The 24,721-nt window shown below is 37.9% G+C and overlaps 2 protein-coding genes and 1 long non-coding RNA gene across 3 annotated transcripts; 2 read left to right on the top strand and 1 right to left on the bottom strand.

The window, feature by feature from the left end:
• The first annotated feature begins 821 nt into the window (after nt 1-821).
• Nucleotides 822-6,995, top strand: LOC131334069 (uncharacterized). The gene is made up of 2 exons (XM_058368940.1): nt 822-1,321; nt 6,413-6,995. Exons 1-2 carry the CDS (start codon nt 1,007-1,009, stop codon nt 6,755-6,757), a joined length of 660 nt encoding a protein of 219 aa, XP_058224923.1. The 5' UTR covers nt 822-1,006; the 3' UTR covers nt 6,758-6,995.
• Nucleotides 6,996-7,733: 738 nt separating this feature from the next.
• LOC131334066 (geranylgeranyl transferase type-2 subunit alpha 1) lies at nt 7,734-16,898 on the bottom strand. Its single transcript, XM_058368937.1, has 8 exons — nt 16,568-16,898; nt 16,223-16,385; nt 14,409-14,569; nt 14,216-14,320; nt 11,325-12,134; nt 11,047-11,239; nt 9,244-9,421; nt 7,734-8,275 (listed from the first exon to the last, which is right to left on the bottom strand). Exons 1-8 carry the CDS (start codon nt 16,681-16,683, stop codon nt 7,887-7,889), a joined length of 2,115 nt encoding a protein of 704 aa, XP_058224920.1. The 5' UTR covers nt 16,684-16,898; the 3' UTR covers nt 7,734-7,886.
• On the top strand, nt 16,437-16,750 carry LOC131334070 (uncharacterized). Its single transcript, XR_009202019.1, has 2 exons — nt 16,437-16,503; nt 16,537-16,750. It is a non-coding gene; the product is annotated as an uncharacterized LOC131334070 (long non-coding RNA).
• Nucleotides 16,899-24,721: the final 7,823 nt, after the last annotated feature.

Here is a 24,721-nt window from a genome sequence, read left to right as displayed (position 1 = left end):
TTTTAAACATAACGCTTATAAGTCTGATCTCAAGTAGTTGAATTTCTTAATAGACAAACAAACAGAGTTTGAAAGCTTCAGAAAACATGTGTACTCAAATGAGTTTTTAAAAAAAAATATTGATCTGAAATGAGTAGAAAACAACTGAGTATGAGTTTGAATTGATCAATCACATCACATGGGCAGCGATACGCGGTGCTCAGAGCACTATACCAGTAGAATTCATGTACTACTTTCATCCGCTAATATTTGTTTGATTCGCACAACAATAACTTAAAAATAATATAATATTTTTTAATTAAATTTTAATTTTTTCAAGAATTAAAAGAACTCTTTAATATTTAGAAATTTCTTGAAAATAATTTGAATTTATATTGGGAAAAGTATGGAGTATCTTTTTAGATCTTGTTTTGCGGACCAAACAAATATTTTTAGAACGGCGAGTATTTAATTGTGTTGAGCATGTGGTGTCGGATCCGGGTGTTGCCGAGCATCCCTCTGCAAAACGGGAGTGCAGAGCGGCCGATCATGTCGTTCATCTCGGCATGAACGATTCGGATAAAATATGAGCACATATAAATTGAGCATCCCTCTATAAAACGAGTGCAGAGCGGTCGATCATGTCATTCATCTCAGCATGAATGATTCGGATCGAATCTGAGCGCGTACAAATTGCATTCGTATTTGAACCGTCCATTGTTCAGTTGAAATTTGAACGTTCGATTGCCGAGATGAACGGTCGGATTGACCGCTTTTGCACCAGCTTTGCAGGGGTGGCCGCCCTTTTTGACCAGCAGTGCTCAATAATTTTTCCCCCACTGCACCCGACGTTTTCCTTTGTCCTTCCTTTTTCACGCTGACCGACAACAATTCCGACGGCCTCTTCTCTCCCCTATTTAACCTAACTCCATCCGTCGCTCTCTCTTCTCTCGCAAACAGTCCTCTCTCCCAAACAGTCCAGTTGAAATCATCGCCTAAATCTAGAGAGAGAGAGAGAGAGAGAGAGATGGTGATCGATATACTTCTACAGGTGGGAATGTTGCTGGTATCAGTATTCATGTTCCTCCTGATGCACAACATCCCCCAAAAAGCCTTTGCCAGGTTCCGTGCTTACAGAAGCCGATCCGAAACCCAAGCCAAGCGCCATTTCGTCGTGGGTGCTCAGCTCTTTTCCCGAGCGGAAGCCGAAGCCAAAGCCAACAACAAGGACGCCGCCATGGCTCTGGCTAAGTCCGCCGCCGAGGAAGCCGATAAAGCCATCGCCATCGATCCGAAAGATGCCGCCGCTCACATCCTCAAAGCCCTAGCCCTCGATCTCCAGGTAATATTTTGGCCTGAAAGCCATCGCACCTCAACTAATCCCGGGCAGCATCTAAGAGGTTTTGAACCTGACTCCTTAGGAGTGATTTGGAGCAAATCCCTAAGTCTCAGGCCTTGACCACTAGGCCAACCACTTGGGGTTCAGATTTGCAGTTGTTTTCGGCTGAATTTCCTGGATAATGCTCGCAATATCCGTATACTGATTGAAGATTCCTATAACTTATATGACTATACTTACAGTTGTCGATAATGGTTTGTTTGGTTATGGAGTATAGTTTTGTGACATATAGGGAATCGATCATCTGAGTTTGTTTAATTAGACGTTTATGCACCCATATTTAAGTTTCAGTACGAATTTCTAAACGTTTGTTGTGTTTTCAGTTTTCATTTGAATTGTTGAAAGATTCGTAAACCTTTCGGACTGGCTTGTGGGAATTACAACTAGAGGAAGTGTAGGTACACGATAACATGCACAATGTTTCGTACAACACACTAATATGGCAGTGTCTCATTAGTGGTTAAAAAATTGTAGTAATTCATCAGGTTGTCTATGAAGCACTGTCACATGTTGTGCATGTTGTTTTGTTCGACACACTGCGGGATATAGAGAAACACATGCACAAAGTGAGAAGTGGAGGTGGGTTAGGGTTTTGAGTTTTCAAGTACTGCTTAAAGCTGCAATGCTAAGACATATTTGGGCTATATCTCAAAAGGTTGATACTCGTGGAAATGGGTACATATATGATAAAAAGCCAAATATATGGTTTGTGCATACTCCAGCTAACACTTCTTGGACTATCAAGAATATACAAGCTAAGAGCTCTTATTCAACCTTGGCTTAAGTATGTTATTGTTAATGGAGCTAATACTTTTCTATGGGCGAGATAATTAGCACCCTATGGTCGCCTATTTTTTAGGGATTTCATTTCCTATGGTATGGGCCGATCTAGGGCTACAAATGAACCGAGTTGCTTGAGACTCGGCTCAGTTCGTGATGTAAATGAACGAGGTCGAGCTCAGACTTTTGCCTTGTTTTATAATCAAGCCGAACTCGAGCTTGAGAAAGCTCGGTTCGAACGGGCTCGCAAGCCGAATATATATAATTTTAATTACTATGGTAAATAAATGAAATTATAACCATCATTATTTATTTGTTATTAGTTATAGTAATTAACTTTGACTGCAACCAGTGTGGTTGACATGATGAGTTCATGTATGTGGAATACATGGGGGGAGAGGTTCTCCACCAAGAACTTTATAGGCAGAAGAACTCGTCTCAAACTTGTGGTTTTTCGATGTGCAACAAATGAAACACCAAGCAACGTGTTTCCTTCTCTTCTAGTCACACATCAGACTGTTAATATAAGTGAGCAATGCAACGCTTTATAAGAAAAGGACCAAAGCTAATTACTTAACTTGTTGGGCTGGCCAAATCTTTCCGAGCCACTGCGAGCCAAGCTCAAGCTTGAGAAATAATTCTTGAGCTGACCCCATATAGGTGAGCCAAGCTCAACTCGGCTCGTTTGCTGCCTTAGGCGGATCCTTAGTGGCAAAAGTGGCCTCCATCATTGAACTGATTGAAGGGACTAGTTAGAGGTGACCTAGAGGGACAAATCCTTTTCCTAGAGAGCATAGTTGTAAAGGGCGAGAGGCGCCCGGAGGCGCAAAGTTCTGCTGGGGTCTAAGTGAGAGGCGAGGTGCGTGCCTTTTTGAAGCGAGAGGCGCACCTAGGCGGAAAAATAGGAAAAATAGCATACACCGATATTGGAACCAAGTGTGATCGTATGTTGAATAAGTGTTGATCTGTAAGAGACATGGCAAATGGGTGATTTATTAGAACATAAGCGTGGATACGATGGATGTACGCAAACAAAAGCCCATATTGAAGTTAGGTTATTGCATGAGGGTCACGTTTATCAAGGAAATTGGGCCACATGACTAAATCAGACATGCATAGTAGATACTTCTTCATCTTATTTAGTTGTCTTGAGTCTTCCAACTTGAGGATAAGTTTTTTTTGGAGGCGCCCTTATGTACTAGAATTGAGGATATTTGTGTCATTAAGCGTCTTCTAGTGTTAGTAGGGTAGGGCCTAGGTGTCTAGGTCTCTTACTATGTAGTTTTTATCATTTTAAAAGAAAAGATAATATAGAGTTTAGACTATTTGTAATCCCTTTGAGGGGTTCTCTCTCTCTTAATCAATCTATCTTTTGACTTGATTGCATTATTTGGTATTAGAGTTGAAATCATACTTCGCAGGTCTGTGTCTCTGTCTCAAGCGAAAAGACAGATCATGCCCTCTCTACCTGTCTCGAGATCATGCCTTCTTGACGGTCGACGGGTGTGGAAAAATGAAGATCGAGCTCCCAAAGTGGTTTTGGTTGTCCTATATAGCAGAAATATCTCCGAAAATGGTCGATGTGTGGGTTTCAAGGGTCGAAAATGAGGTTACGGATCTTGGGTTGACTGAAAAGAAGAGTGGATGAGACTCCTTGGAGATTTTTCCAGCAACTCTTTGGTTTCGACGACTTTTCCGGCGATTCTAGGATATGCCCGTCCAGGTATATTCCGATGAGGTTAGGGTTAGGTGAGATGAAAGGGCTAGGGTTTGAGCCTAAAAGTCTGATATCAAATGATGCAATCAAATGAAAGGATAGATTGATTAAGAGAGGGAAAATCCCTCAAAGGGAATACAAAGAGTCTAAGCTCTAATCGTTGTTCTTTAAAATGATAAACACTCTGCAAAAGAGGCCTAGACAACTATTTATAGACTCAAGGACCCTACCTACCAAGGACGCACAAATACCCTCAACTGTACTACATCAAAATCCGCTTGGGATGTCATAAGGAGTAGAACTCCTGAAACTTCTTGGTTATTTATAGTGTGGTTTCTTCACCATGTTCTCTAAGGTGGGCTATGATCCAGTGGATGACAATCCAAGAAAGACTATCTACAGTGGGGGATTGTAGCAGATAGTACTTGTGTGCTTTGCAGCTCTGGTGAAGAATCTCATGGCCACAACTTCGTTGGCTGTCCTTTTCCTCAAAAGTTTGGAGTCATGTGCTAGTAAGGAATATAGATTAGATGAGGTACTTATCCCTGGCTAATGTGGTTGATTAGATTAAGATGAATAGAGGAGGAAAGAAGTTGCAAGATATTGTGTTCAAGCTTTCTTTTGCAGTGGCCCAATACCACTTATGGGGAGAAAGAAACACCCGAATTTTCAGGCATAAGGCCAATCATATGCAGGGGGTTATTGCTAAGATAGAAATAAACATTAGAGCATGCATAAGCTCATGGAGAAATGTGAACAAGTCTGCTGCAAATAAGTTGTGCCTGGATTGGCAGATTTCTCCTAGAATTTTTGCCTTTGTTTGATCTTAACCAGAGTTTTTGGTTTTATTGTGGCTTAATCACTGTTTTGGTTTGTGCAGTCTCTAGGTGTTCCAGCAGCTAAATGGTAAATACTTTATTTTTGTTAAAAAAAAACTTAATACAACTGTATTCTTAAACATTACACATTTAATCTTAAAACTTTTTAAAATTACGATATAGACTAGTTACCACCTAGCCGACTAATTCCTGACTAATATACGAAACGCCTAATAAACGCCTAGACCCCTAAAATATAGGCTGTGGGTGGGCCGCCTAAGCGGCCGTCTAGGCCGACTTTTAGAACACTACCCACCCTTTGAACCTGTAATCGATTTTTCGTTTCAATGAATTAACTTATCATAAAGACAAATGAAAAACAAAACGTACCAACACAAAAATTATGGCAATACCAATTGAAAATTTTATTGGACAACACTTAATAAGTTTAATTTCTTTGTATGGAACAGAATTTCCTCTTATTTTCAGCCGCATTTTCAGGATTAACTTGTGTTTGATTATTTTTCACTCTTTTTTACAATTCACACTCCCTTTTTTGTCTTTATCCACTTGAATTTACTATATTGCCCTTCTTTCAACACACTTTTTCACACATCCAAGGGCAATATTGTAAATTTATGTGAATCAAAACAAAAAAGGAAGTGTGAAAATCATTTTCCTTAAGCTTTTTATGCACAAATAAATATTCTCGTGTTTTCAATTTTGTTCTCATTTGAAATGTTGAAAGTTTTCTAATGTTTCGGACCGACTTGTGGGAATTACAAAACTTCAATGTTTCTAAGGACTAATGACAAACCCCGGAATATATAGTGAGACCAAATTATAGCCACACCAATTGATATTACTGGACAATTATCCACAATTTTAATTTTGTAGTAATGAAGAAGCTACCTCTGCACCACCATCTACATTATCCCTTTATACTCTTAGGTCACGTGGTGTGGTTCCTTTCTGAGACACGTCCTTTCATCGCACAGGAATTGAAGAAACCGTTAAAAGTCGACTGCTTTAAATCATGCTTGCCCGGCCTAAGGCCCTCATTAGTGGAATCGGGGATGAAGAGTACTCTTCCCTGGAAGAGTCTTTTTTAAATTTGGACCATTGATTGCTGAGATGGACAGTTGGGATATTGCTCTACAGCCCTTAAGTGCAGAGGTGTGGGACCCTCATTAGGACTAGTTTTCCTAGGTTGAGGTTGGAGCTGCACTTATCCATGCTGAGGCTTAGGTCTGGTACAACTTGTCTCAATTCGAGGTCAGCTTTAGGCTCTTTAAGCATCACGGCACTTTGAGCAAGGCCTGACATGTTTCATACCCATCAACTTACATTCTCAATCTCCTTTTTTGCAGTTTTGGAATTTTTGTATGTTTCAAAATGTCGTTTCTATGCTTGACTAAACAACAGTAACATAATATCCATTAGTCGTCAACATGCTCTTGAAATTTATTTGGTAATACTTGACTATTGTCATTTCAGTCTTTATATTTGTTTTCTTTCAATGAACTCGGGAATCAATGTATAAATCTAAACATGTTTCATTGTGTATTTTTAAGATTTGATTCAATTAGATAAGTTTTACATCATTTTCCCAAACGTTTGTATTTGACTCTTATATATTTTGAAAACGCTTCCAATATGTTACTGTTTTCTATATTTGCCAAAGCAACCACATAAATGATATTTGATGGATGTCTGCAGGGCTTCAGGACCTCAGCTCTTGACTCATTTGACGTCGCGCTGTCTCCGATGGCGGCAAAGTCTCTTTCTAATGCGGAGAGGGGAGATGCACTTTTCAAGAGGGCTAAGTTGAAGGTGGACATGAGTAGTCAGGGAGAGCGAATCGACTCGGCAATTGCAGACCTGGTTGAGTCGGTGAAGCTGAGGACCGAAAATGCAAAGGCGTACTGCTTTTTGGCCGAGTGTTATGAGAAGAAAGGGATGGTTGTGGAGGCGAAGTCAGCGTATGAGGAGTCAACTAGGGTTCAGCCTGAACCCATGACCTCTGCGGCGGCCATAGAGGCACTTAAACGGTTGAGTTCATAGCCGAGGAAGAGGGCTTGGGCTCTTGAGTCCTTGTAATTTCACTTGTTTCTTCTAAAAGCATTTTTGTTTGTTTATCTTTCATTCGATTTCAATGTTGATTTCTTATCATATTTTGGCTGTTCAAGTGTAATAGAAAAAAATGCTACATAATAGGGCTGTGAGGAATCTGAGCTGACTAGCAAGTTTTAAAAATGTATTCAACTTTTGGCTCCTCATTATTCAAGTCTATTATTTCAAACGAGTTTCAATCACATACGTTGAGCCAAGCTCAATTAGATATAAAGTTCAACTTGGAAACCCGTTATGTGTTCGAACTTTACTTGTTTTAAGAACAGAATAAAAAGATTTGCTCGAGTATCATTTGAGACTATCACAATTGAGCTTGTAGCAAAACAGAACATGAATTGAGGTTAGCTAATTTGGTTAATTTCCCAACTCTATTCCTGAACGGAACTCCAGTTTTTTGTTTTCAAGATGTGCTGCATCAAGAATTCAAAGAGAGTAAGAAATTCCGATAAAATGAAACAGGATCTTCAATGTGGGTTCGAGTTTTTTTAAAATATGTATATGCATATTAGTACAATGGATCAGGTCAAAATCGTAATCTGAATCAACATCTCAAATACAACACAATGGTTTCTAAATGTAACACGTGAAATGGGCGCTTCAGCCATCAGGATCCTACACCCGGCATCTCCGTCCCCTTATGGCCCTACCCTCTAACTCTTAACCACTACGTGCTTACAAGAATAAAAGAAAATTGTGGTAAGATATAGTATGGCCTTTCTCAGCTTCTTGGTTGAAACCCAACAAAGCGCAAACATTAAGCAAAGATGCAGAACTGATGAATGTAAAAGCTACCAAAATTTAACAGGCGAAAACAAGAATATATGATCAGTGCAATTTCATTTATGTAAGAAACAACAAAGGATATTAATGTGAACGATTCACAAACGAAATAAGACCGTAGACAAAATTTGGAGGGAAAATATTCATACATTCTATTGATGTTTTGAGGAACATTATTGTCTTTGGTAAATTATCTGCAAATTCTAACAGCTCAGTTTCTGAGAAATAGGAGAGAAATCGAATATCAAATCCAACAAATATGGTATGAGAGAAACAAGTATCATTGCAGTTCTACACCATCAAGCCATCTTAGTGCAGGCATTACTTTCACCAGAAATAACTTAATCTTCTCTTCGGCAACCACATTCCCGATAATTTCTAACTGTGTCAACTTCAAGTCTTTAAATATTGAAAAAGCTTCCCAGTAATTCGTGAAATCAATACCATCGATTTCAAATTCGCCGAAATTCCAATCACTTCCTACAGTATGGGAAAGGGGAGAAGAGCACAAGTACCTTCTTGTGTCAACAGAGTGTGCACCAATCTCATTGTACGAGATATTCAAAGCTCTTAACGACTGCAGCTGTTTTAGAGGCTCCAGAGCAGAAAAACTACCAATTTTGTTGTTACTGAGGTTCAAGCAAGAAAGAAGCTGCATGGCATCTAATCCTGTCATAAAGAAAAGATTGAAACACTCAGTTGCTTCCATTTTAAAAATATCAGAAAAGCCTGCCGAGAAACCATCAAGAGCCCTGTTTCACAGTACTAATGCTAACTGGGAGTAAGCCGACAACGGGGGGGTGGGAGAAAAGAGATGCACTTGGTATTAATGATACTTTGATGCTTTATCACGACTTATTGGCCCCCATCCTGATAGATTTCAACAGCACTTATTTGTCAACTTTTCTCCGGGTAGATATTGCTTAGTCAAAAAAATTTCTTGTGGTGAATTTCGAGACAGACCATACATAAAACATGTTGATAGATGGGGTCAAAGGGACTTGTAATTTTGTGGTACGCATCTTGATGTAAGAAAATTATTCTCTTTTTTTGGTACTGAAATCTTACATGTGAAGAGAAAAAGATACTCACCACTACTCATTTTGTTTGTCCCTTTTTTGTAGTCATGTTAAAATATTTTCGTGATTGTAGTTTGAATTTTTTTTCCACCAACCAAAAAAATTTCAAATAATTAATGCTGTGTTTGGATGAGTTTTCGAGAAATTTTTTATGAGAATAATGATTGAAAGTAGGAGTAATCAGGGGAGAGAGAGATAGAGAAAGAAATGAGAATAAGGATTAGAGATAAGGGTAATGAGTGGAGAATAATGATTAGAGATAAGGGTAATGAGTGGAGAGTAATGATTGGAAGTAGGGGCAATGAGTATTTTTTGAGTTGGAATTTTTTTTTCAAAAAGGGAAACGAACAAGGCATAATTATTTCTTTCGATTGGTAGAAAGAATCTAAAAGGTCATTCATAAAAGAACATTATATGTGGATCCAATTAGAGGAATGACAAATGATAACAGACCAACAATATGACAATATGAGATGGAGGGAGTAGATGACTTTTTTCATATTATGATAACTGTTTTGTAGTAACTAAGGGAAATAGAAGGACCTAATAGGAGTTTACCTTCAATTGAGCGAAGTTGGTTGTGGCTGAGGTCTAGCATTTGGATCCACAATAATTGCTTAACAGAACCAATTCGTGATAATGAAAGATTACAAAGTCGCAAACAAATGTTTCTCGAAGGTGACGGGTCTCTGTAATTATAGCAATGCCTCAGCAAAGATTCTGGATTGGAGGTCAACTGCAGAAGCAAAAAAAAAAAAAAAAGGAAGAGAATCTGAGTAACGGAACACCATCAATAATTAAGACAAATCTCTGACATGCATACTCTTTCTTACATTATCCACTAGAGATCTCAAAGTAACAATAACCAAACCAAACCGAACCTTACGTCCCAATCACTTGAGATCGGCTACATGAATCCGTTTCCTCCATTGGACTCTGTCAAGTGCCACTTGTTCACACAGACCCATTATACTCATATCGTTGCGCACTACAGCATCTAATGTCAATTTACGTCTACCCCTCCCCGTAACATTGCTACCTAGAGCTATCCTATCTGCTCTCTTAACTACTGCATCTTTTGGTCTACGGTAGATATGCCTAAACCACCTTAGCCTATTTTCCCTCAACTTCTCCTCTATAGGTGTCACACCTATCATCTCAAGAACTGTTTCATTTCTAATCTTGTCTCGTCTAGTCTTACCACACATCCACCTCAACATTTTAATTTCTGCTACACTCGTTTTGCTCACATGTTGTTTCTTAATAGGTCAACATTCTGTCCCATAAAGCATCGCTGATCTTATGGCAGTTTCATAGAATTTTCCCTTCAATTTTGTAGGTACCCTCTTGTCACATAGTACACCAGTAGCGCTTCTCCACTTGAGTCATCCCACTTGGATCCTATGGGTCACATCATCAGCAATCTCTCCATCTCTACTAATAATTGAGCCTAAATACCTAAAATGATCACTCTTTGGTATCTCCTGGTCTTGGATCATCACTCTTTCTTCATACGCACTACTGGTACCACTAAACTTGCACACCATATACTCAGTTTTACTCCTACTTATCCGAAAACCCTTTGACTCTAATGCTTCTCTCCAAATTTCTAGTTTCGTATTAACACCTCTAGCGGTTTCATCTACGAGGACAATGTCATCTGCAAACATCATACAACATGGAATATCCTCTTGAAATTGTCTAGTCAATTCATCCATAACTAAGGCAAAGAGGTATGGGCTCAGGATTGACCCTTGATGCAATCCTACGGTGATAGGAAATTCACTCGTTTCCCCTACTGGTGATCTAATGGTAGTGACGGCACCTTCATACATGTCTCTAATCACCTCGATATACCCTTTGGTCACTCATTTTCTTTCCAGAACCCACCATATGATATCCCTAGGCACCCTATCATAAGCCTTTTCTAAGTCTATGAAAACCATATGGAGATCCTTCTTCTTTGCTCTGTATTTTTCTACCAATCTCCTTAATAGGTAGATAGCTTCCATGGTTGATCTTCCTGACATGAACCCAAACTGTTTCTCTGACACCGTAGTCACCATCCTCAAGCAATGCTCAATAAATAATTAAATATCCTGGATGAACATTAAGCCAAAAACAGAACAAATACAGCTAAATTTAGGTTTGCAACAAAAGCAGTTAATAGTTACCACAGATTCTTAGCGATATAGCACATAAATTAATAGCTAGCGGGACTACTGTCAACAATAAACCAAAAGATCAAATACTATAGAGATGAACTAGGTTTCCTTCTACTGAGGTTGTTAGACAAACTTTATAAAGGATCCTGCAACCAATCTGTTTACTTCAAAAATACAAAAGAGAAGAAGCATTCACCTGCTGCAACAAGACTAAGCTGTGTTCATCCTTGTAAAACTGAGAATGTGGCGGGTCCAGTTTCATCAGATCACTATACAACTCCAAAACTTCTTCAAAATGGACCACCTCCTTAGACTCTAAAGTCTTGTCATATGAGATCATTGCATCAAGTGCAGTCAACAATCTTGCAAGTGTAAGCTTTCCAATTTTACTGCAATAACCACATGGGAGAAAATAAGAGGAAAATGGACAAAAGAAAAGTTTCTTCAACTTGCTAATTTATGAATCCTACTTACCAATCTGTCACTGACAGCAATTCCCGGAAAAGAGCTATCTCACTAGTTATGGTCTCTGCATTCCACCTATAAGCCATCGACCCATTGTCATCACTGCTCTTCAATGGATCAGACAATTTAATTTGGCTTGATTCCTTAGGATGTACTTCATAAGTAAGAAAATTTTCATCTCCCCATGTAATCATATCTAAACTTTGCAAATCAGCATGGTGTGGAGCGGTAGTTTGTAGATATACTATAAACTCAAAATACATAGGATGGCTAAGGGTAAAACCGCTAATAGACTTGATGCCCTCAGAATGTCCAATGGTGACCTTTATTGGATTGGCTTGTGAAAAATGGAACTTCTCCTCTGGAAAGCTTAGATGTGTCACCCAAGCTTGGGCCCTTCCAGAGTTATTTGTTGAAAGTGGTGACCAAATTAGCTCCGTGTTTGTATCATGTATAGATGACTCCAAGGTTATTGTGGACGAGTTTACACCTTCAACTGCTTCACTAAAATAAAGAACTACAGGAATTTGTCCGGTCTTAAGATGGAAACTTGTAATAGGAGACAAAGGAAGACTGTCATCCAAGCACCCATCCACTGATAATTTGAGATTTGAACCAGGAGGAGGCCAAGTATAAACCAATAGAGGTGTCTCAATTTTTACTATTTGATTGAGAAGCCAATGATGATAAAACCATCCACTCTGGTCATACGGGTCAGTGAAAAGTGCTTGGTGAGCAAGCTCATTTTCCTCTGTTAGAACCTTCTCCTTTGGGAAATACCCTTCAACCTTATTCTCCAATAAATGAGACAGAAGTACACTGCAAAATTTTCATGGTTAGGCACCATTAGGTAAAAAAAATGACCAAAAATAAGTTCGTGAAAGATGGAGACATCACAAGGAAATCATGCATTAAATGCAAGATAAGTGCTCTGTGAATGCCAAAACCAATTTTCAAACAACTATACATCAAAATATAGAACCATGCATACTCAGGTGGAAGAACCATGGCTGTGTGGCCCAACAGCGATCAATAGATCTATCATCCCCATTGGAGCTCTAGAGCTTCAGAGGGATGAGGGTTACAATGAACACAAGAAATAAGAGAAAGAGTAAGTAAACATTACAACAACCCCAAATAAGTATACACCATTGGATCTTACGGTGACTTCGAACAAAACTTGGAAGTTAATCAATCTGCAATTTTGTACACCATAGCATGCAGAATTCGCACATAAGAGTTCCTTAACAAGAAGTATAGATACAAATTTGGCATTGTTCTAATTCATAAACACATTAACTGCTATTTTTGGAATTCATAACCCAAACAAGAATGAGCAAAGAGCATAGAAGCATGAAAGGTGAGCTGTCCGTTTTCATAATCCGATAGCTTGAGAAATCCGCCTACCATCCCAAGTTGCAGACATAATCGTACACAATTATAGAAACAATATTAGCTTTCCAAAAGCGAGCAAGGAACTTGCAGGATTGCATCATAAAATGCCATCAATTAAGAAACAATAGTCTTTTGCATCTATGATTTTTTTTTTTCCTGCATCACCACAGAGCTGATGGTTCCACTTCGATTGCTTAACTTGTATCACAATCCTGGATTACTCATCTTGTCATATGCAATAAAACAAATATATATTGACTGTTCACAAAATACTTGCATCACATATTGACCTAAGGCTAATCGATACAAGTCATCGTACTTCTTCTGCTTGGTAGGATGCCTAAACCATTTATCCCAATGAGCCATTGAAAGACTTTCATCCCACAGCGCCATATTTACATTTTTATACGGCTGTTAGTATACAGAGGTTGTGGGTCGAGGGGCCAAAGCCACGGCAGAAATCAAGACAAGTCACTACGGGGGTGGTAGTTAATTGTATGCCCTTTTAAAATGTAGTTAATATGGAGTAATGAAGAATAGTAGAATACAAATTCCTTTTGCTGTGCAGAAGCATGCTTTTTAGTCTACACCATATAGTGCTACTGAGTGCATATTTTATATCAGTCTTTTCAAAGTCAAGGTCCCCAAAACTAAGAAACAAATGTTGTTATCAACAAAAGGTTCATGGGGGACTTTCTTCAACCATCTTTGCGCCCTATGCATGGGTAGACCCCTCTTTTCTTTGCTATAGTCAACTGGTTGATAGCCCAAAAGGTTAGAAAACTAAATGCCTTTTTAAGCTCAAATGCACATAGGTAGGGTTTACTAAGACAAACCACAAAGATATTGGAAATCTAATCACGTAATGACAAGTATCCAACCAAAAGAAAGCTAATTTATTATTCTGGCTGATACCATTGCTTGTTCTGAGACTTGGCCAATTTGGTTAAATATTCTTGGAAATACACATGTTTCCATTAGCTTCATGAATAATTATTGTGTTCTCATCACCCCAAGTGAATCAAATCCTAGCTTCTTGTTCAAAGTTAGGTTAGACTCCCATTTGTACACTCTGTCTTTAATTATGTAACCAATAACTCACGTTTCTGCGAGCAGATAATCAAAATATTTTACTGAAACAAGGTCACAAAACCCCATATTGCAAAATTTTACAAATTCAACAGGACCAAAATTCAAGCTACCATCCAAGTTCCAATAATATTTTGCCTAAGAAAGTTGCTAGGGAATATAAGCACAATATATAAAAATGAGAAGCAAGCCTCTTTCAGAGAAAACTATGGTGCACTAGCACCATGGTTTAGCACATCATGAACCTTAGGAAAGCGCTTGACTTTAGCACATCACATTATAGTGTAAATCTATAACAACAATGTGCCAAAAAGAACTTCATATTCCATCAATGGTGCAAGATAGTATTCTCTCAGCAAATCCTTTTTGACAACAGAGAATCGAATACCAAATAAAATTGCCAAAAAGAAGCATACCTACGATTATGCCACGCAGAGTAGTTACTGAAATTGCCATTTATCATATCGGTTGTGAACTGTAATTCCTCCTCATCAGATCTGTTCTTCAATGGTGCTACAAATCTGAAAGAAAAAAAAGAAGAAAGAAAGACCAAATAAGACAATTTCAGCATGGAACGATGTAATAATCACCCTAACCTGAAGTACTCGCCTCCGGTAATTCCAAGCATGGAAATTCCTGGTATCTTGCTGCAGGAACAGTTTCAGAAGCTCCAATTCCCGGTCTATTGATGAATGCCCCTTTCTCAATACCCATTTACGGTGATACCAGGCCCCATAAGACTTGTAATTCTTTGCTAATGCACGCTCTGTCTACGTGTGTACAAACAGATTAGTTTCATACAAATGGGTCCTCAACACAATCCCCAACTACTCTTGGCTACTGAAAAAGCTGAGAGAGAAAAAGAGAGAGCAACATAGTGCTTTATATTTCATAGTTGTATGTCTGTCAACTACCATAAACAACCTCTGCACTGAACTCAGTACAACTAAAAATAGACCGATTCAGCACGGTTGACTAGAGGTGGATAAACTTCAAAGCTGAATCTACCCTTTTGTTTCCTAAGGTGTACTGGGATCAATAATTTGTGGAGTAAAAATAAAACAAAAGGATTTCTTCACAAGTACAAGATATATTTAACTCATGTTTCTTTTCCCGTGACAAATCCCTCCATAAACACTTGATACAAATGCAGCCTTCTCATCAACCAAACAGGAGCACCTTCAACAAATGAAATGCCATGAAAGAACAAAAATAAGATCTTTTTGCTTCTAGTGGAAATCCCCAATCTAATAGCACTTAACAGCTGAGCAAGCTAAGAAAATAAGGCAAAATAAGATTTCCCATCTCCCAATAAGAATTCTCCTAATTTCCAATTAACATAATTTGCACCAGATCAACTACACCATACAGTCCTATTTGGCAGAGTTACCTAAGGGTTTAATCAACAATCGGAGTTGAATTTCTTTCCTTTCCCTACACTTTCTGAGCAACCAAACACGACCAAGTTCAACGAGAACAACAAGAACCTGATCTTTGGAATTTCACGATTAGCATTTCTTCAATTGCCAATTTGCCAATAAACAAATTAGCTGAAATCAACCAAACTGAGCAGTCCTATTTGGCACAATTTACTTTACAATCAGTTGAATCCAAATCATGAGGTGCTTCAAGCAAAAAACAGAACATACAGAGACAGTGCACAGCCTATAAAAGAGGAAAATAAGTGGGTTCGGTTTGATTTCTGCTGGATGCATGACAATTCATGCAGCACACAAATCAACACATTTTGCAGTCCACTTTTTAACCACCTCGAGCGGTTACTTGAATTTCCTTCATATGGAGGTTTAATGAAAGATCAAATTTAGAATTTCTTTCCTTCACCAACAGTTTCTCAGCAACCAAACAGGACAGGAGCAAAAGCAATAACACAATAGAAAAACAACAAAAAACCGGAACATCCAGCTCGTAAGTGGTTCGAAGAAACGCGAGGTGCATCTAGCTAGTAAGTGGTTCGAAACTGTTCAAACATCTAGCTCGTAAGCGGTTCGAAAAACCGGAACATCTGAGGTGCATTGAACCTCAACTCAAGCAGAAATAACTGAATTTCCTTTATATGAAGTTCAATCAAAGATCAAATTTTGAATTTCTTTCCTTTCCCAACAGTTTCTCAGCAACCAAACATGACCAGAAAACACAAAAATCAACAACAATCAGATCATCCAAGTCTTAAGTGGGTTCGTTTCGTGCTGGATGCATAAGAATTAATGCGCTACGCAAATCGACACATTTGGCAGACTTTTAATCACCTCGAGCAGAAATAACTTGAATTTCCTTTCAAATTTTGAATTTCTTTCCTTTCCCATCAGTTTCTCACCAACCAAACAGGACCAGAAAGCAATAACACAATGCACACAAAATCAACGAGAATGTAACACTTTCTTATCTGGCTCGAAGAAATGTACCACTTTTAGTTCTTCTCCGAAAATTGCTTTAATGGCGTCTGGATCGCTCTCCAACTGACTAACAATGCATTCGACAGCGAGTTTTCTGTAATTCCAAGCCGGGATGTACTCGGGATTCGATTCAACGAGCTTCGCGCACACTTCTAGGGCTTCTTTCGTGTAACTGAAACGATCAACGCAAATTTACAAACTAAAAAAAAAAAAAAACACAGCATTTAAGTCACAGTGGTTTTAACGTATACAAGTAGATATATAGATTGTATATATGTGTGTGTGTGTGTGTATTATATATTTTTAGAGAGAGAGAGAGAGAGAGAGAGAGAGAGAGAGAGAGAGAGGAGTGACATCTGGTCGTGGTGAAATTGGAGGAACTGGGATTGGAGGGCGCGTAGTTTGGAAGCTTTGATGTCGTAAGCTTTTTCCTCTTCTGGTGATGGGGGTTTGCGTGGACGGCCGTGCATTTTTTCGCAGCGAGATAGAGAGAGAGTCGCTGAGGAGAGAGAGAGAGAGAGAGAGAGAGAGAGAGAGGGTTTGGACTGATGTTTTGACTGGAGGTGATCGTCGGAACAAGTTGAAGAAGGCCCTCTGGATCTGTTTCCTTCGGTATGTGGTTTTCGTTTTGGGAAGGCAAATTTGATTAAACACCACTGAGGTTTTATTCCTTACAGATCGCCCCCCCCCCCCCCCCCCCCGGGGAATCATTCTGCACCCTGGACATCAAGGTAATTATTCAGTGCCCCTGGGGCATGGCCTAGTGTATTCCAGGGGCCTTTCTCCACCGCACATTGTGGTGCGGGTTATACACTCCCTCTTGAGTCCCATCTTGGAGTATCATGTGTCGGTGCCCTAGGACATAGATTAATTTTTCTTGACAGCAAATTTTTTGTTTTTGATGTATCCATTGCATAACATCATCCATGAGAGCATCCATAGTGGACTTATCAAAATTAGCTAATCAAAAATAGTCACATCACTTTTTGATTATTCATTTAAAGGGTTGCTAAGGTTAGCAATGTCAATGTCCACAGTGGCATAATCAACATTAAATAATCAAAACTTGCCACATTACATTTTCAATCTGTAAAAATCTAAAAATTGTTACCATATAGGAAAAAATTTAAAATAGTTTTCAAACTAATAAAAACATATTATTAGAAATAGAAAATAATTTTGTGAAAACTTCTATTTTGAAAAACAGTTTTTGAATTTTGAAAAAAACAAACAGTTTAAAAAAAATAGTAATCCAGTTTTTAATAAAAAAAACAATTTAACTGTTTTTGAAAAAAAAAAACTTCTTTTAAAATGTTTTTCTTAGAAACATTGTTGAGAGAGAGAGAAGTTTTGATTATTGGCAAAAAGTTGCTAGTTTTGATTATTCAAAGGCCAAATTTTGATGAGTTACTAAGAGGTTGTTAAGTTTGGTTATACCACTGTGAGCACTTTTTTGATGGAACATTGCTAACTTTAACATAATGTTGTGTTTGGTTGAGAGTTTAGTTTAGTTTAGTTTTGGTAGTGGGTGGAGAGAGAAATAGAGTAATGATTGAAGATAGGGGTAATGATTGGAGAGAGATAGAGAGATGTGAAAGTAATAATTGAAAAAATAGGGTAATAATTGAAGAAAAAAGTAGGATAATGATTGGAAAACAAAACTAAAACAAAACTAAAATGACAAACGAAGAAAGCGAAACGCAACTCGTGACAACATGAGTGCAATTTCGTTCATCCCTCCTCTTTTATTGGTTGAAATGAGACGGATTCCACCATAAAGTGATATCATGCTTACTATGCAGTACATTTTTTGATAAACATGACATCATTTTTTATGATGAGATCCATATTATTTCAACCAAGGGAGATATAGCAAAACTCAACTCGTGACAACATTGTGTAGCAAACCAAATACTACTAGTAAATTAACATGTGTGCATTAAACCTCACGAAATTCGTATGGGACTGAGGAGGGTTTGGATGACTCATTTTCCCATTTTCAATTTTCCGTTTTTCCAGTTTTGGCTGTTTGGCAAAAACTGGCAGAATCCATTCCATGAGAATGGGTTCTCTGATTTAGGCTCTCTTTGGAACTTGTGGAAAAGAAAATAAAATGGGAGGAAAATGAGAGGACAAAGGAAGAGAAATTTATTATTCTCAAAATTTAAAATTGTTATTTTCTTTTCTCTTTCTCTCCCAACCAAACAATAGGAGGGAAATTTTTTTAGCTTTCCTTTATTTTCTTTTCCTTTCCTTTCATTGAGTTCCAAACAGAGTCTTTTAGACAATGGAGAAGAGAAGTGAAAAAGAGGTCCAGAAGGGCTTTTCCCATTTTCGTTTTCCAGCAACGTCAAAAGAAAGTCATGCCCTCTCCTTTTGTACGTTTATCTCTCCACTTTTTTGAACTCACCTCACCTTCTTCCACCACACAAGACAAGAAGAGAGAGAAGACAAGACTAGATGACTGGAAGGAAGCCAATATACACAGTCACCTCGTCCATCTCTAAACGTGGTTTGAAATCGTTCACCTTTTCACGTCCTCACCTCTTGTTCATATATTTTTTCTCCTCCCCCACCCTACTCATTCTTGCCTTTTCTCTTTTTCCAATTTCAGATCTAAAAATACCCTACTTGAGAAACCCAGCTGAAAGAAGCCACCAAAATTCAAGCATAACCCATGTCATTTTAGTTAACATTGTCTCATATAATTCCAGCCTACACGGTTTCTCAGGAGAAAGGGATTTTTGGGGAATTGAGGGAGATTTTAGTTTATAGATCTGGAATTTTAGTATGCATGTACAGCTATCCCTTCTCTCTCTCTCTCTCTATATATATATATATATATATATATATATATATATATATATATATATATATATAACAGTTTCAAAATAAAATTTAAGAAAAATTGATTAATGTTATAAAACTAAAGAAATATCAAAATAACAGAACATAAAGTAAAGACAATAAAGAACACAAGATATGTAAATGTAGTTCTTCCAGAACTATCAGAAACACGATTGATCTACAGGATCAATCGAATACTTCTGATTCTTACTTTTCATTGCAATTTTCCTTCTGTCTTTATAGTGATGAAATATCAAACGTATAATTAATACGCTACTGTTACAACTGCGTTTCTTATTTGTAAACTTAATTCGCTGAAGAATTAATGGCTTCAATCATTGTGAACCTTTTGTCATTCATCAGTTTCACAACACTCCCCCTTGGATGACAAAATATATATTAAACGTATGCCTTATTAAAACCTTGACAAGGAAAACCCAATGGGAAAAACCTCTGGCGAAGGAAAAAGAGTACACACGGTATATAATCTTCAAGCAGTGGACTCCCCCTCAACACTGCATGACATGTCTTTGAGTCGACGCATTCCGATATTGGCTTCCAGCTTCTTGAACGTTGTAGCTGGTAATGCCTTAGTGAATAAGTCTGTCAGATTGCAGCTAGAGTGTATTTGCTAAACATCAATATCACCACTTTTCTGGAGGTCATGGGTGTAAAAGATTTTTGGCGATATGTGCTTAGTTCTATCTCCTTTGATATAACCACCTTTGATCTGTGTGATACATGCGGCATTATCTTCATACAAAATTGTTGGATAATCCTTGATTGAAGACAATCCGCATTTCTCCTAAATGTGTTGAATTATTGATCTCAGCCAAATACATTCACAACTTGTTTCATGAATTGCGATGATTTCAGAGTGATTAGAAGAAGTAGCAGTCAACGTTTGCTTCACAAAACGCCATGAAATGGCAGCACCACCACAAGTAAACACATATCCTGTTTGTGATCGGGCTTTATGTGGATCCGATAAATAATCAGCATCTGCATATCCGATTAATTGAGATGTTTATCCTTTTGAATAAAATAAGCCCAAGTCAACCATTCCTCAAAGGTAACAGAATATGTGTTTAATTCCTTTCCAATGCCGCTGAGTTGGAGCAGAATCGTATCGAACCAATAAATTGATCGAGAATGTTATATCTGGTCGTGAACAATTTGCCAAATACATAAGTGCACCAATTGCACTCATATATGGTACTTCAAGTCCAAGAATGTCATCTCCCCTTCAAGAGGACGAAAGGGATCCTTATTAACATCAAGTGATTGAACCACCATGGGAATACTCAATAGATGTGCTTTATCCATGTAAAATTGCTTCAGGACTTTTTCCGTGTATGCCGACTAATGTACTAGAATACCATTTGGCAAATGCTCGTTCTGCAGGCCGAGACAAAATTTTGTTTTGCCAAAATCTTTCATTTCAAACTCCCTTTTTAAATATTTTGCAGTTTTTATAAGCTCTTCCGGAATTCCTACGAGATTTAAGTCATCGACATAAACCGCAATAATCACAAATTCAGAGTTTGATTTCTTAATAAAAATACACGAACAAATTATATCATTTTCATATCCCTCCTTTAGCAAATAATCACTAAGTCGTTTGTACCACATACAACCAAACTGTTTCAACCCATATAGTGATTTTTGTAGCTTAAGAAAATAAACACTTCAGGATTTTGAATTGCATGCTTCAGGCGTAACATATCCTTCAGGGATCTTCATATATATGTCAGCATCCAGTAATCCATATAAATATACTGTCACTACGTCCATCAGACACATATTTAGACATTCTATGACTACTAAGCTAATCAAAAATCTGAATGTAATACCATCCATTATAGGAGAGTATGTCTCCTCATAATCAATTCCAGGTCTCTACGAGAAACCTTGTGCAACAAGTCGTACTTTGTATCGCACAACTTCGTTCTTCTCATTGCGCTTTCGCACGAACACCCATTTATATCCTACAAGCTGTATCCCTTCAGGGATTTGGACTACAGGTCCAAATACTTCCCTTTTTGTAAGAAAATTTAGTTCTGCTTGAATTGCTCATTTCCACATTGGCCAATCATTCCTACGTCGACATTCCTCGACAATTTCTGGTTCACTTTCTTCATTACTTCTAGTAATGTTCTCATTACTTCTGGTAATGTCAAGAGCAACTTTAAACGAAAATACATTGTCGACAACAGTTTTGTTTCTATCCAATATTTCTCTTGTATTCATATAGTGTATTGAGATCTTATTATTTGCAGGTATCTGTTCCTCTTCAGGAAACACTTCTTCAGGAGATTCAAACTTACGAGAAAATATTGATAGATTCATTCTTTCATTTGCCTGTCTTGTAGGTTTAGCTTCTTCAAGAGCACTTGCGTTTGTTAGCTTGGTCTCTTCGAGAGTGCCAACTACTTCTAGGGCGTCAGTCTCTTTGCTTTGGATTTTCGTCTCCCGAGAAGTTTATCTTTTGTACCAACTGGTCTCCCACGCTTCTAACGTGTCTTAGATTCATGGAAAAATGACGGTCAAGGACGTGTTTGATAATTAATATCCACTAAGGATATTTTCAGCATTAACGAATGTTCTTAGCTTGTTCTTGACGGGTATTAATTATCAAAACACGTCCTGAGCCGTCATTTTCCCTAGATTCATCAGTTATTGTACAAGTGGTCTGTCTTGCAGGAATTTCAATCCGTGCAGGAACGTTAGCAGCTGGTATATGGGACTTAGTTACCCTTTTTGTGTCGGTAAATGCATCTGATAACCGATTTGCAATACTTTGCAAATGAATGATCCTTTGAACTTCTAGTTCACATTGATTAGTACGAGGATCAAGATGAGATAACGTCGAAACATTTCAGATAATTTCTCATTGAGCTTCTAGCTGCAAATTATCTCCCCCTAATGGTGGGAATACTGATTCATCAAAATGGCTCCTCAAATCGTGCCTTAAAAACATCACCTGTTAAGGGTTCAAGGTATCTAATGATAGACGGAGAGTCAAAACCAACGTATATACCAAGTCTACGTTGAGAACCCATTTTAGTGTGTTGGGGAGGTGTAATGGACACATACACAACACAACAAAAAACCCTTAAGTGGGAGATATTCGGTTGTTGACCAAGTACAAGTTGTGTAGGTGAATATTTGTGATATGCAGTTGGTCTAACACGAATTAGAGATATAGTATGTAAAATAAAATGTCCCTAAAGAGAAACTGGTAATTTTGTTTTCATAAGCAATGGTCGAGCAATCATAAGCAATGGTCGAGCAATCAACTGAAGTCTTTTAATAAAAGATTCAGCTAAACCATTCTGGGTATGAGTGTGTGCAACAGGATGCTCAACATCAATACCAATTGACATGCAGTAATCATTAAATGCTTGAGATGTGAATTCTCCAGTATTGTCAAGACGAATTATTTTAGGCTTATCTATTTGTTTGGTCCTTATAAAATACACGAAGTTTCAATTTCTTCCTTGTAAAATTTTACATGTCAATTTCGGCCTTTTACTTTCTAACAAACCTCAATGTTACCCTTCCATTAGCTTCACGACGGAAATTGCTTATGTGGCTAATGGTTAATGTGAAAATACTAAAAACACCCCCTGGTATTTGAAAAAAGAAAGAAGACGAATTTACTATCTCAGCGAAAGTCATAAAATGATGATTACGTCAAGAGCTAATCTTTATAAAATACAAATTTTAACCCCAATAATCTCCTTCTCCCCATATAATATCCATCCGCCACAACCACGGCAACCTCTGTCCACCACAACTACCTCTCTAATGCAATTACAATTTTACCAATCCCAAATCTTAGCATTTTCATCTCACTTCCTCCTTCCTCATTTGCTGGCCTATGTTCTCCCTCTCCAAAGTCAAAGATCAAGGAGAAATAAAACAACAAACAAAACCGATTTCAAAGAAATGAGAGGAAGGTTTAGTTCAATTCAACATAATGTAGTTCTCATCTCTCCCTCCCTAAACTAAAAATTCTCACATAAATAACAAATAAAGGCTAAATTCCATGACCCATAATTGAACCATTGACCAAAATTCAGCCAATCGGCTACCAGTAGTGTACCCTACGGCCACCACTATCTCTCCACCCGTTCCCCTAATAAAGGTGGTTTTATGATTGGTAGCAATGGTAGGAGTTTAGAATTCAAGCTCAATTGAAAAAACATAGAAATAAGCTTAAAACTGATAGTTTTTTTTTATAGGGAAAACTTGAATTAATGTTTTGTAACACAAAGTCTGGGAAAATATGCTTTATGGATTAGCAAACCTGACAGGGTTTAATCTCTCTCTCTCTCTCTCTCTCTCTCTCTCTCTCTCTCTTCAATTAACACTTCGCAAACCCACCGCAGTTACCCTAAATATCCATTTTGATTCTCTCTCTAGAATAAATATGAAATTGAATATTTTATTTCTTCATGAACAGGGGAAGGGAAAAAGAGTGAGTATCCATACCCACCTTTGCGATATGATAGGACTTAGGACGAATTCATTGAACAGAAAGATGGAGGGAGGAAGAAATGTTTCTAAAGTAATGGGTGGTGTGATTGGGTCTACCGTCTACGTATTGGGTGTGTGCGACAAAGAGGGGGAAATGGAAGGAGAAAAGTAAACAGGGGTGATGGTGGACTTTAGTTTTCAATGTCACTGCCACGCCATTCAACTGTTAGACATGCCAGTGGTTATCGTTAATGAGTTAACGGAAAGGTTAAGATTGAAGTTCCTCAGACAATACAAGGACAAAATTGACACGTAAAATTTTGTAAGGACGAAATTGAAACTTCGGGTATTTTATAAGGACAAAAAAAGTAGATTAACCATTATTTTAAATGGGTAGTCTGAAAACTGTGTTCGCAATCTAATTAATTGGGCTAGTAATTTAGCAAATGCAACATTTCGTGTAGACAATAACAAGTATGTGACCATCTGGTTGAGGCATCAACTAAAATCATGAAATAGCGAAATGATCCAGATGGTGGGTGTATTGGGCCACAAATATTCCATTGAATTCTTTGTAAAAAGGATGGGGATTCAACAACGACTTTCGAGAGGGATGGTCTGGTTATTAATTTTCCTTGTGAACAAGCCGTACAGGGATATGTCATAGGCAAAAGAATCTTATAGTTCTTCAACGGGTGTCCATGTGAATTTTCAACAATACGATGCATCATTATTGAGCCTGGATGCCCAAGGTGATCACGCGATAGTATGAAAAGTTTTGGGTTAGTAAACTTCTGGTGCATAACAGCATATGATTGAATTGTTCTAATCGTCATATAATATAACCCCGAAGAGAATGCAGAAAGTTTTTCCGATACTAGCTTCTAGCCAGATACGTAAGAAATGATACGCAAATACTCTTATTTACCTTCGCTAATGGTTTCAATATGATAACTATTACGACGTCTATCTTTGAAACTTAATAGATTTATTCTGGATCTGATAGAGTATAAAGCATTATCAATACTTAGATTTGCTCCATTTATTCCACTTCTGGAGATATTCTGGTTTCTTGCCTGATTTCTAAATATATCCTCCACGAACTCGGTGGTTATGACTACCATAATCACGTCTATGTCCATGACCACGACCTTGTCCATTACTTTAAAAAAAAAGACT

Source organism: Rhododendron vialii, chromosome 7a, assembly GCF_030253575.1.
Source record: "Rhododendron vialii isolate Sample 1 chromosome 7a, ASM3025357v1".
Classification (NCBI taxonomy): Eukaryota; Viridiplantae; Streptophyta; class Magnoliopsida; order Ericales; family Ericaceae; genus Rhododendron; species Rhododendron vialii.
This window is presented reverse-complemented; position numbering and strand designations above follow the sequence as displayed.

Coding starts and splice junctions, on each gene's coding strand:
- LOC131334069 (XM_058368940.1), top strand. CDS start 1,007: ATGGTGATCGATATACTTCTACAGGTGGGAATGTTGCTGGTATCAGTA. Junction 1,322..6,412: donor CCCTAGCCCTCGATCTCCAG/GTAATATTTTGG, acceptor GGATGTCTGCAG/GGCTTCAGGACCTCAGCTCT.
- LOC131334066 (XM_058368937.1), bottom strand. CDS start 16,683: ATGCACGGCCGTCCACGCAAACCCCCATCACCAGAAGAGGAAAAAGCT. Junction 14,570..16,222: donor TCGGAGAAGAACTAAAAGTG/GTACATTTCTTC, acceptor GTACACACGTAG/ACAGAGCGTGCATTAGCAAA. Junction 14,321..14,408: donor CATGCTTGGAATTACCGGAG/GCGAGTACTTCA, acceptor TTTTTCTTTCAG/ATTTGTAGCACCATTGAAGA.